The sequence below is a fragment of the Festucalex cinctus genome, chromosome 15, assembly GCF_051991245.1.
Source record: "Festucalex cinctus isolate MCC-2025b chromosome 15, RoL_Fcin_1.0, whole genome shotgun sequence".
NCBI classification, from domain to species: Eukaryota; Metazoa; Chordata; class Actinopteri; order Syngnathiformes; family Syngnathidae; genus Festucalex; species Festucalex cinctus.
This window is the reverse complement of record NC_135425.1, coordinates 10,162,485-10,175,997: the sequence shown is the minus strand read 5'-3', so window position 1 is coordinate 10,175,997 and position 13,513 is coordinate 10,162,485. Positions and strand designations below refer to the sequence as shown.

The 13,513-nt window shown below is 37.8% G+C and overlaps 1 protein-coding gene across 10 annotated transcripts in view; it reads left to right on the top strand.

Annotated features, from left to right (window-relative positions):
- cacna1bb (calcium channel, voltage-dependent, N type, alpha 1B subunit, b) overlaps positions 1-13,513 on the top strand; it is a 179,606-nt gene that overhangs the window by 49,375 nt on the left and 116,718 nt on the right. For all 10 annotated transcript variants that reach the window (XR_013278744.1, XM_077497715.1, XM_077497712.1 and 7 more), the window contains 2 exons: positions 9,331-9,422; positions 11,266-11,418. Coding sequence is in view for 9 of the 10 variants with exons in the window: in XM_077497715.1 (XP_077353841.1) it covers positions 9,331-9,422; positions 11,266-11,418 (245 nt within the window). In the remaining variant the exon portion in view is untranslated. The remainder of the gene's footprint in view (positions 1-9,330; positions 9,423-11,265; positions 11,419-13,513) is intronic.

Below are 13,513 nucleotides of genomic sequence, written 5' to 3'. Positions count from 1 at the left end.
TGTGTATTCCTTGTCTGCCAATATCAATTCATGTAAATCCAAAGCTTTTTGAAACTCAGGAAAATAAATATCCAGGATCACCCCCTTCAAGATGTAATGTGCAATTTAACACACATAAATGACACATGATCTCAGTTGAGTGGTTAAAAAGAGAGTCTATTATCTCAGTATGAGTCACTCTTCCTCAGAGACCCCTTTTGTAGACAGCCTTACATATTGCTAGCAGTAGCACATAAAGATGCAAGTCCTTCATTTTGATTAATAAAGAAAAAAATAGTCATAGGGACTGACTTTCAAATTATTGATGAGTTCCACAAGGATGTCTTATTAAGTACAAATTAACCCCAAGTGATTATTTCTCATACACATTATGCTGATGTTGACTCAAATAATTGCTTCACTTAATGCAATGTGTAATGTGTAGGACCTACTGTATAGAGGTGGTCATACCAATTACCAGTTCATTACAGCGTGATGACTCGTGACCCCGCCCCCAAGACAAAAAGAAAAATGAAGACCATCAAGAATATTTCTATTCAGTGGCACTCAGACTGAGAATATTTTGATGTGAAGCTTCTTTGTCTTTGTTGAAAGTTGTGAAGTGGCAAGATATTTTTTTGTCCATCTTATGTTTACATATAAGATTTCTTGGCTCTGGCTGAGATAATAAAAAAAATATATAAATAAATAAATAAAACCGTCAATAACAATATCCTTACTGTCTGGCTTTATATTAATCCCACTTTGTATGTTTGTGTTGATTTCACCTCTCGCCTTCCTTTTATTACTTGTTTTCAATTGAAGAGAAACACTGTAAAGTGGGTTCTAACTTTATTTCTCTACAGAAGCGGTCCTTGATGTTGTCACCCTGGGACCTGCATTTTCTTACTGTTGCAAAGTCACGGCCGAACAGAAGTTGAAAACAATGTTGTTGTTTTTTTTTATTTTAAATATAGCTTCTGAAAACACATGTACAGTGTATTATATTTTCAATTACCATTTTAACAATTGAGTTTGATTTCGGGTTGTCACTCACGAATCTTTTGATTATTCCATTGGTAATTCACCCTGCACATCCCCTGTTGACATTTTTTTTTGTCGTGAAAATATCTAACACTGATAAGCAGGCGTGCACAAATAACACTAAAGTTTGCTCACGTTTATGTATATTAACATTATAATCATTTCAATAATTATGTCATTTAGCTCTCACACTTGATCACTGCTTAGAAATGTATTCATTAGAAACATTGAAACACACACACACAAAAAAACAAAAAACATGTAAATCACGGATATATGTGTGAATAATTTTGAGTTGAATCTCTCCCCATACAAAACGTCCTTATTAAATATGTGACACTGGCCTGTAAAAATACTAAAACTTAGTCTAGCCCACCCCTGCAAAGACTTAGACCATGCCTTGTGCCAGACTCTCACTGGGCACACAAATAAGAGTGCAGAATTTATACTGCTCCTGAAAGAATTCAAATGAGACAACCGCAACTTGATCACATTCCAAGACATAAATCACAGAACATCTTCTAGTCTCTGTTTTGTCAAACCTTTGGCAATGGCTTGGAAATAGCTGTCATGTGGTTAAAAAAAGAAAGAAGATTTGCTGGTGGAATGTGCACATTACTTCTGCTCACATTTACTGTACATGCAGACCTCTTCCTACTTCATGATTACATTTAAAACATTTGGATGTGCATGTCTGTTTTGCCCAAATCAATATATATTGTATATGGGTATCAACTTATCATAGAGATGATGTGTCACAGTTGGTTCTTAGTTTGAATCTTGGGTACTCCCACTCCCCACCGCATTGCAAAATCATGCTTGGTAGGTTGAATTGATTCTAGGTTGGTCCTAGGTGTGAATGTGAATATTAATATTTTCTTATATGTGACTGGGACATTCCAGAGCGTGCTCGTGCTTCTCCCAAAGTCAGCTGGGATAGGCTTCAACTCATCCATGGATGGATGCATGAATATCATTATTAAACCAAACCATTATGACAGTAAAAGGGAAAATTGTTTTCTCAATTCAAAGCCGTGCCTTCTACCAAAATCCCATTCTTTCCATTTTTGTGTCCCATCTATATTTTCGAGCAGGATAATTCTTCAGCATTTACTTTAATTTGCATACTGAGTGAACACAATGCAGTATTAAATGTAACTTTGTATGAATATAGAGGGCAAATTGGTTTCTAAAAATGAGGGTAAAAAAAAAACAAAAAAACAACACATTTCACCAGGCATCCATATAACTTGTAATGAGAAACAATGTCTAAATGCTGCACATTCATAATAATCCGTCAGGTTTCTCATTCTGCAGGTTTGACATCTTGCTTTAACACAAAAAAGAAATAAAAAAAAAAAAATCAGTTTCCCCTTGTAGCTTGTAGCTTTTCCTACATTAAGCATTTTAAACTTGGTTTGTGTGTGTAGTCAGCATACATTTAGTAACATGAATTAGTATAGCAATAAATGGACATGATGAATCACTAATTCAATGGCAGATTATCAGTGTTGCCACAGTTACCTTGAAAAAGTAACTTAGTTACTTTACTGATTACTTGGTTTTAAAAGTAACTAAATTGCGTTACTGATTACTTGATTTTAAAAGTAACTAAGTTAGATTAAAAGTTACTTTTTTAGTTACTTTCAGCAGCTGCCGATAACACCATCTCAACGTAAAAATAATGCAGTAGAAACGGAGTTCCAAATACTTTATTGAAAGTGCATTTTTAACATGAAAATAAAGGTTTTTTTTTTATGAAAAACAAAATAGGCAGTCTCTCTTGACTTCTTGTAACGTAAATACTTTTTATAAAACAAAAAATAAAAATCTATCCAGGTTGAAAATGAAAATCCCCTAAATTCCTCTATTGTTTGTTTGTTCCGCTATTCCAGTTTGTACACATGTATCAGTTTAAATATTTATTAGTAGTTGTTGACAGTTATAATTGTTTTTTGGTTTGTTTGTTTTTTCTCTTCAAAATAAGGATCAGGAAAACAAAAGGTTGATAATTTAATGTTAAATATAAATATTTAACCTTTAGACAGACACCAACACAATTAAACAGAATATTTGCACATTGTGAAGTATTTCAGAAACATAAATTTAAGACATGAAATAAACCTACCGTCCAGCCAAAAGAAATATGAAGCCACCTTATGGAACAATAAATCTATCAAACACATTTTAACCACTCAATATATGCAAAAATATTTCCAAAAGTTCATTTCCCTTTTTAATCAACAATTTTTGTATTTAACATTTTTTTTTTCTTTTGTCATCACTTTCATTTTTGGTTAATGTATGACATCTTTTTTTGTTTTTTTAATCTGAGACACGATGATGACCACAGAATCACTACTGTTTATATTTAGTTTTTTGGGCTGTCGTAATCGCGGGCACGTCTCAGTTCTCCTATCTGCTGCTCATGCTAGTTGTAGACATTGACAGGGAGCCACAAACTGAGAAATGAGATACTTGCAGTGTGCTTTTAGCTTAGCTGGTGTGTTGGCTGTGGGACATACCTGTGTCGTTTGAATCCATGCATTGGATCGTCACGGGAGTTATTCTTTTTGGCTCGCGCGCAGTACCAACGCCGGCCCGGGACGTACAAGTGCACCGAGAGGACTCGATAGCCATGGGAAATACCGAGATGTACGGCACCGGCTTCTGCTAACTGTCTCCATTTGTATGTTGTCACTCGTTGCGCGCGCGCGTGCGCGCGCGCGCCGTGTCGCGAGCACGGAAACACGGAAGTAGCTTGAATGGTGATGCTACTGAAATGTAAACAAAACAAGTAGAGCACGGCGCAGAACTCTTGCTATTGTTATGAAAACCATAAAGCCTCACTCGCAACCGATACGGTCGTTTAGCTCCCCTTGACGAACGATGGTTCGGTCGAATCGTTTTTTTGTTCCACCCCTACTGAAAACGTAACTTGTCTGACGTCACTCCCCCTGGCGAGAGGGCGGAGACGACCTCATCCCATAATGCTTCACGGACCAGTTGAGGATGGAAATAAATTATTTTTTTTACCACTTTTATGGTCCATAATGCACACTTTTTTTTGTTGTGTTGTGTGCCTGTTGGTTAATAAAACTAGTAGTAAAAGTATCATCACTTTTGTTTTGAATGTGCAAACCATTCATGACCAGAGCATGGCTGATTTCAGTGTGGTGATCAATGACTTCTGCCTCATCTTCGTAGTTAGCAGTAGTTGTTTGTGACTGTTACAACAGTGAGATAGTTTGCCTTCTTCATGAAAATGTGGAGTAACGCATTGATTCTCTGGACAGTAACTTTAATCAGACTACTTTGTAGAATAAAGTAACGCGTTAGACTATTAGTTACTTTAGAAAGCAACTTTTTCGAGTAACGCGTTACTAAGTAACGCGTTACCGGCAACACTGCAGATTATTATGGAAAACTAATCACCTGGAGGGCCTACCCACTTATTAAGTGTGAAATTAAACAACCGCATGTATTTTTTTATTTTGTGAGCTGCCTATTTCTGAAAACATGTTTGTGCGTGACCCATTCCGCTAGGCAGGGCGTGTCAATTTTGACTCCTGGCTGTACAACAGCAGCCATGTTTGATGGCAAGTGTCTCTGGCAGCTACAATGACTTCGTGTGTACCCATTCCCACCGTCCTAATGTGCATTGTGGCCTCTCCTGCCTCTGTCACAGCTGTCTGCTTGTATCACATTACGTCAGGGCCACAACACACACGCAAACAAATGAACACACACACACACAACAACATCACAAACAGGATGTGACATAACTGAACTGATGATTGGTTTGCTCGTTTCCTTCTACAAGATTGTATGTCTAATTGGCATGAAATGGGTCTTGTCTAATGATGAAGCCTATTTTCTGCAGTGTGTTATAGTTTGTCTCCACAAAGCCGTGTAAACAGGAAAACATTTTGTGTTCATGGCCTCTATATTTCATCTTCTTTTTTTGCAAAGCAGAAGTGAGACCTGATTAACTAATACATCACCCACCATGATTACACTGCACCTGTGTGTACATATGTATGTATATGTGACCAGCTCCAGCAAAAGGGTCTGCCTGTCGGCAGGCTCAATCTAGAGATATGGGCGATATTGACATTTTTTGTCCATTTTGCGATTTCTCCACAAATAGCTTCCTTGAGGTCTCTAGTTTCATTTCCAAGCGGCACAAAAGTCAAAATTGTAATAGAAGTGTATGAAAATAAGCAATTATTAGACAGTATGCCTCGTAACTAGGGGGCGTGTTTTTAGCCAAGCTGCTAGCGCTAGCACTGCTAGCACACATTTTCACTTTATGCTCTTTTAAATGGGATGACATAAGATAAAAATGAGCTATGAAATATTTAACTTGAAAATGAAAAATGGTCCTCTCAAAAGAGTCACAGTATTGACACCTGCCCCAAAATGCACACAGGCCATGCTGACTTGGAAATACAATAGTTTAGTGTCCCTTGTGTATTACTTGGGGTGGTGGGACAAAACAAAACATAACAAAACCCAAAACAAAACCCAAAAACAAAAACAAAACGTTCCAGTGTGGACACCATTGCAGGATAACTACTGACTGCGCACAAAACGCTAGTGACAGTCCAGGGGTAGGGAACCCTGGTCCTCGAGAGCCACTGTCCTGCCTGTCTTCCATGTTTTCCTCCACCAATACAGCTGATTTGATGAATTGGCTCATTATCAGGCTTCTACAAAGCTTGCTGATGATGATAATAATGAGTCCGCTGTGCTGGAGGGAGACATGGAAAACAGGCGGGACAGCGGCTCTCGACGACCAGGGTTCCCTAACTCTGCGCTAGTCTGTCAACAACCATGGCAGAGAGCCGTGTCTTCGTCGTTTTGCGCAACCTCCTTAGCTTGTTTATGCTTTTTACAGCAAAATGTTTTGCATGATGTACTTGAATCACCTGGCATTGTCACTTCTCGTGTGTTGTGTTCGTCTCACTGTTCTGTATATATTACTGGATAGCCGATAGCCCATACACGCCCGTGCAAGCCGTTGAAGCGACAGGGCAGCCATCTTACTCCTCCCATCTCGTGAGCAGACTATTCTTTAAACTACTTTGAAGACCCCCTTTTTCTTTATCGCTCAGTTCTTAGACCCCTGTTGTTTCTACTAAGTACTGTCTCAATTTTCGATACTGTAAATGTTTAGTATCATATGCGAGAAATGTTTCTTGGGAGGAGTAATATGGCGGCCTCGCGGCTTCAAAAGTCTTGGCCTATCGGCTATTTAGGTCAGTGCTTCTGCTGCATTCGAGGATGGTCGGAAGTCGGATATACCGAGTTGGTTTTTCCTAGTTCCGACCTGAAAGCGTTCGAGGCGAAAGTAAACAACCAAAATGGCGGATAGCGGTAAATTGATTTTTATTTTGGTTCTTAAAACTCAAACTTACCTTCTCGTAATTTTGCTTCATTTATTGTTTTTATCTTATTTCATAAGTATGCCATACTGTTCAGTAGTTCACCGTATAATTTCATGCAGGGAGATAGCGGCATACTGTAACATACGTTGCATTATCTAAAGCTATCTAGTTTTATACTCAAGTAAATTGTGTTTTACGGGTCACCACTGTAGAGTGAACTAACTTGTAGTCCGTCGGTGAACACGGGGTCCTTCTTTTTTTCCGACTTCGCAAGTGTAATTTCCGAGTTAAAGGGGCGTTCCCGTACACACTTCCTGGTTTGAACTCGTAAATGTCCGACTTCCGACCATCCTCAAATGCAGCATTCATCTTCTTTACTGATTCTTCTTCTACGCTTTCCGTTAACTCCCCATGGCAGCGCTACAGCGCCACTCCAGACTTGGCATATATATTACAGCCGTTAAATGTCCTGTCCTAGGCGTCTTCTTTTTGAGGCTGTCTTGAGACGGTTCTTTGGTCTCATATTCCTCTTTAATCTGAAACCCAAATGTCTTCACTATACAACAAAAATAAAGGAAAGGTCAGTGCGAGAAGGCACCTCAGACTGTGTCTAGTTTTATAGTTACATAATCTAATTACACTGTTTGCAAATCCTATTTTTCATGTTTTCACATCCCCAATGTCATTTTATAAACCAGTTTGTGAATCCCTGTTGTATTCGATAAACAGACACTTACATGCTAGTAATTATCCAGCCTTTCACTCTATGTATATTTATGTATTTATTTTAAAAAGTCGACTCTGGCTGCTAAGAATGTTTTCACTTTTGTATTCATCACTCGAGGGAAGTGACGACGACGGTGTTTACTTGATAGACGATGCAATCACACTACATATTTCCGGTGCTGCTGTCTGGCGCCCACATGGACATATTGCAGGGTTGATAAAGAAAATATTAAAAGTCATATAGCTCCTTCTTCTGACAAATCCTTGCCCAGACTGTCTGTCTACACAGCCATTAAGTCAGCCCTGGGTGCGGACACACGCGCGCACACACCCGTGCACTTAACAGGGTAAAGTGAGTTATTGATTTTGGAAGTCATAAGATTGGGATGGGTGGATGTTTTTTGACTGATTTTCAATGTCCAGTTTTCGTTCCTTATCAGGTCACAATAACTTTTTCTTTTCTGGATTTTAATTTGACATCGTCAACTCTATAAGTGTTCTTATCAAACAAAAGGCTCACATCATTGATTTCTTAGAATCTAACACTTAGATATTTTACCCATTTTAATTGACGGGATGAATAGTTTTCATGTAAATTTGCTCATGCTGACGGAGAAGTACTTGATGGGCTGTGTTTTTCAAGCGTCATGTTTTATCACCGCTTTTCCATCTGATGTGATGTTTTACCTTACCTCAGTTTTACTCAGAGATAATTATACCAACATATTCAACTAAATATCATACAGCAATGAGCAAAAATATAAAAAGAAACCTACAAATCCATTACTGAAGGACTGGATTAAATCTAAAGGGTGTGCATTAATTATACAGTTAGGCGACATGTTTTATATTATTAAAATACTGTTTTTAAAAAAAAAAAAATCAAAAAAAAAATCCCTGTTTGCTGATTACACTCATTATGATGAGGTTCCTAAAGTGTAAATGTGCTTTACTAGTTACCATGGCAACAATAACCAGGGAGCAATAATCAACCTTTATTGCGTCTTTTCTTCAGAGTGGAATGAAATACATTAAAAGTATAATTCAGATAATTTTTAAGCTATTGTATTAATGAGAATTTCTTCTCCATCCATCCATCCATCCATCTTCTTGACCGCTTATTCCTCACAAGTGTCACGGGGGTTGCTGGAGCCTATCCCAGCTGGCTTTTGGGCAGCAGGCGGGGTACACCCTGGACTGGTTGCCAGCCAATCGCAGGAAAACAATAAAAAAGCTCAATGTTTTTAATCTCAAGAATGATGGGTTTTAAGAAAATTTGTTCAAAAGGCTTTATGAGCTCACGATCCAATAATTGAGAAATGTTAATACATTAATATCCGTTTATTTGTTTACTAATTAAATATCTGACTAATTACACTATATAGTATGCACTGAGCATAAACTACAGTGTATAAAATATTGCAATGTACATTGGTTCAATGAAAAACTGCTGTAATAACTGTACATATTTTGTCCACATTTAAAATAGTATTTTGTCATATATATTGTTAGAAAGTGTTTATTTTCATAAACAGCGCCATTTGGGAAGTGAGGTTCCACTGAATTTAAATACAGACAAATATGAAATACATCTTACATTATACATCCCTTTTAATAAATATGGTCACATTTGTTGAAGCTCTGCACACAACTCTGAAAGAAAGAGTAGCAGCATTAGTGCCAAACCTACATAAAAGCCCTCCGGCTCATCGTATGCAGAGATTACAATGGCAAGAGATGCTTTTATTATGAACCATAATCACTTTTCAAATATGAAAGTGATGAAAAAAATGAAAATATCTGCCCACAGAGCACAGACGCACACACAGTTGCACCTCCATTTTGTAGCTTTAATGCATACATTCAAAGCTCATGATAATATAAAGCATATTTAGCCAGCATGTATGTGTGTACTGTATGTATGTATGTGAGGATACAACATATGTTTCAGTGGTGCTCTTATTGCTCTTATTATTTATGACAATTTTTTTTTTTTAAGTTTGCAATGTAAATTGCAGGTTATTTGTCCTTCGAGTATCTCTGCGATATTTAACGAGTCTATTCTCTTTTTAGAACTGCTGTCACTGCTCAGCCAAAACCTCTAACTTTACATTAACTGCATATTACAGAGGTGTTTAACCTCCAGCCCAAGCTCTAAATTATAACCATGTTTTTGTGTCTCTATGCACAGGATCCTGGCAAAAGTGGGCTCCGACTTCGACCTGCGAACATTGCGGGCTGTGAGAGTGCTACGACCCCTCAAACTGGTGTCCGGGATCCCCAGTAAGCCATTTGTTCAATATTTTTTTTCAGGGTTCACAAATGTTTTCTTTTGAGCATGAATTTGTTTTGACGGTGATATTATTTTTGACAGTTATTCTCTGTATTAGTATACGTTTAAATTGTACATTAGTGCAAGTAGAAAGGGTTTTGGAAAGATTTTATTCAGCTCACACTTGCAGGGAAATTGTAAACTCTTCTGCCTTTTGTTGGTTTATCACTGGATTGATATACGAACAAAGGAACTTTTGGACACTTGACCTTTAGCTGTTTATTACTGGCTCTATCAAAGACACAAACACTAGACTGGAGTCTGGTAATTAATTAAAGGGCTTCTTTGTGTGGAGTTAATTTTTTTTCCTCTCATGTTTTCTTTCAATTTTTCTTCCTCCTTATTTTTAACCCTTCCAAAACCAGGATTCAAACCTATAATTTCCAAGTCTTAGGGAGTTGTGCAAGCACCAGTTATACTTTTCCATCACTGGATCCCATTTACTAGTTCCTCTCTTTTATTCAGACCTGAACGTGTTGTCTTTCTTTACCATCCTTTTGCCCTCATTTCTTCTTCTATTTCCTTGGTTCTTTTCTGTTTCCTTCCAAAATACAAAGACGTTTTGTCAATCTTATCGGTAACCATAATTGAACATAAAAAAAATATTTACACACTTAACGCTGAAAGCGATCCATGACTGACATGGATCACTGTGGCATTGCATCACAAATTTATGTCCCATAAATTTTTGTCTTGAGCTGAAAATGCTATTTAAGTAAATATACTGGTTAGTTTATTGTCAAAATTAACAGAACAGGTTTGAACTGGAACTAACAGACTGAGGTGCAATGGCACAAGTGTGCTGTAAGAATTTATCCAACTTATCCAATTTCAGCAAATTCCCCCAAAAATATTATTTAGCAGTTACATGTATATCTTTGTTTATCTATCTATGCTAGTGATGTAGTGTGACAGTCAGAACAATTAAATACTCTTACATTAGATGGCACTATATGTACAATTAACCTTTATGTCCACCGGTTGCCGTTCATACAACATAAGAATTCATATTTTCCTGTAACTATATCAGTTTAATTACAGAGGCCCTAATTCTACCAAGGGTGAGTCAATTTGTAAGGAAATTTAGACAAGATAATTATTTCAGTATTCATGCATTTTGTACCCATCTATCTTCCTTACAGTTCTGGCACTCGGGGTTTGAATCTTGGCTCTGACATTGCTGTGTGGAGTTTGAATTTTCCCTTAGCGTTTTGGTGGCTTATCGCTTACTGCCTACTACCAACATTGCAAAAATATGCATGGAAGATTGTTTGAACAAAAGTGTAAATTTGAGCGTAAACTATTGTTTGTCCCTATGTGCTTCGTGATTGGCTGTCAACCAAAAAAATAAATAAATAAATCCACCATCCATCCACCTGCGCAACAATTTAGACCTGGTCTCACCAAGTCTAGTCTACTTTGTGTCACCAAATTGTTTGTTGCGCCGGGGGCGTGTAAGAGAAAACTCCCCCATTCTATTGGAATGTTGAGTGAGTTCCCAAACACTTCACCCGGCCTGAAAATGAATTTTCACCAGTTTTTACGCCAAGCGCATGTGCGTGCGCCTGTCTATGAAAATAGACCCCCTAATGTAACAAATGCCCGTGTTGTGCCAACAAGGCAGGTGGTCTAGTTCAACCTCAGTACCCTCAAAAATGCTCATCTGGATTATTTATAGCCTCCAAATTCAGTACTTGAATGCATCATGGACATTGTAGTTTACTTCTAACATGCTTAACAGACTTTCATGTGTGTGTGTTCTTTTGAAGTAAATATCTGTTTTGTGTTCTCCAGGCCTGCAAGTGGTGTTGAAGTCTATAATGAAAGCCATGGTGCCCCTGCTTCAGATCGGGCTGCTGCTTTTCTTCGCCATCGTCATGTTTGCCATCATCGGGGTGGAGTTTTACATGGGCAAATTCCACACCACCTGCTTCAACATCGACACCGGTGAGGAAAAACAACCCTGGTTTTTGTAGGACATCGAATTTTTGCCAGGAAGTTCCTCTCTCTTTTACTGTATATGGCATTTCATATTTATGCACATACATTTTTTTATAGTATCTGTATACATGTGACTAACGCTGCAAGCTGTTCCAGCAGAATATGCTTATATCAAACATAATGAACAGGCACAAACATCATTTCTGACAGCCTTTTGTCATACCTTGATTTGGATTTATGACACCATATTATCCGGGCAGTGATTGATAGCTTCTGCTGAGAGTCATGATAAAACTCAACCTCCGACAGTATAAAGGTGGTTGCGCTCAATCTATGTCTCTCCTCCATCAGAAGTGCGTACCACTGATTACGGTCACACTAAAACCTGACGCTGCATCTTGCAAGTGCACACCGAGCGCTTTCTTTTGTTGTTTGTGTATATGCAGCAGCTTCTTTCATTCTAATCATATAGATTGAAAGGTTGAAAAATGTTCGGCTTTCGCACGCAGGCATTGCAAATGTGTTTTTTTATTCCAGGAAACTGATGTTTTGCGCGTTTGTCTTGTCTATAAGTGAGGGTGAAGGTACTTCAGATTGCCACATGGGCAGTGTTTAATGAAATACGTTCTCTGAAAATAAACTGTGTCGAGCTCGTGGACGAAATCCAGATCTTGTGCCAGCACCTGGGTCAGTGACTCGGATGGGAAATTAACTTTGCATGTCTTGTTTAAATTTAGCATGGGTAATAAATGTAGATTATTTTTTAAACGAGTGCAACACTAAATTCAAATCTGAGTTTGGATTAGAGTCCATTATTCTCAGCTCAAACAGATTGCTGGTAGTGAGTTGTAGCTGCTGCAGCTGCTGTGTGTGATTGAAGTATTTGAGGGTTATGGTAGGTAGTAGGGGTGGAACAAGTCCTCGAATAGTTCGAGTATTTCAGTTAAAAAAAAACAAAAAAAACAATGCTTGAAGCATGTTTTCTGCCTCAGATACCTGTTATTACTGTCAATAAGAAGTAGTTAAGCCAACACAGGAACTGTTGTTCACGTCGTAGTTTGCATATACAACTAAATTGTTCACTATGCATGACAGTAACATGGTGATAAGGTCTTCAAAGTAAATCTTCCCTTACTAAATAATATACTTTGGTATGCGTTTATTTTGAAGTTGTTCCCAGCAACTTCACAGAGATCGGAAATAACTTTACTTGAGTAGTTTCTATCAGTACTTTGTACTTTCCTGAGTACTTTTTTTTCCCTTTTTTTTAAAGACTACCTTTTACTTTTATCCATTCCATTTTAATATGAGTAGCTGTACTTTTTACTTGATACATTTTCAAAACAAGGTCGTTACTTTTTCTTTTTTTAAATACACGAAAACAATTAAAAATACTTGCAGCGTCAATCTCTCCTGGCTCCGCCAATCATATGACGCATTACACATGGTCCCCTACATCCCAGTTTGTGATTGGCTCTACGACACGCAATTGCATGATGTGCAATTTATTAGAACAACCCATCAATATGAGGGCAATGCGCGCCGCTACTACAGATGATAATTTGAACTTGATAAGAAGAACGCTGCAGAATGCCTGTCAACAATATGAACGAGGGTTCAATCATGTCACCTCTCTGGAAACACAACATGAGCGAGTGATACTCAACACTGTCAGCTGAACGCAGTGCAAGAAAGAGAGTCAATTGGCCGATGTATACCCGTTTTTGCTTCATTAGCTAATATCTTTCAAATTGATGTAGGAGGAAACATACTTCTACTTGTCAAGTACGTTTCAGAACCAAAACATGGCACCATTTAATTTATGTGAATAAATGCTCGGAAATACCGACCTAAATGGTCCATACCACTAAATGTACCGTCTTCGGTACCCATTCCTATCACACACATACCTCAAGTTGTTTAAAAAAAAAAAAAAAAAAAGACAAGTGAACCTTTTTTAAATGGTGTATTTTTCCTTTGTTTTCCTCTATGCTCCATTTATGATGTACTCACTCTGACTTTATTTAAATAAAAAAAAATAAAAATAAAAAAAAAGGCTTGTGTGCACTGTGCACTGACAAGTCCGTGCTTGTGTGACGTG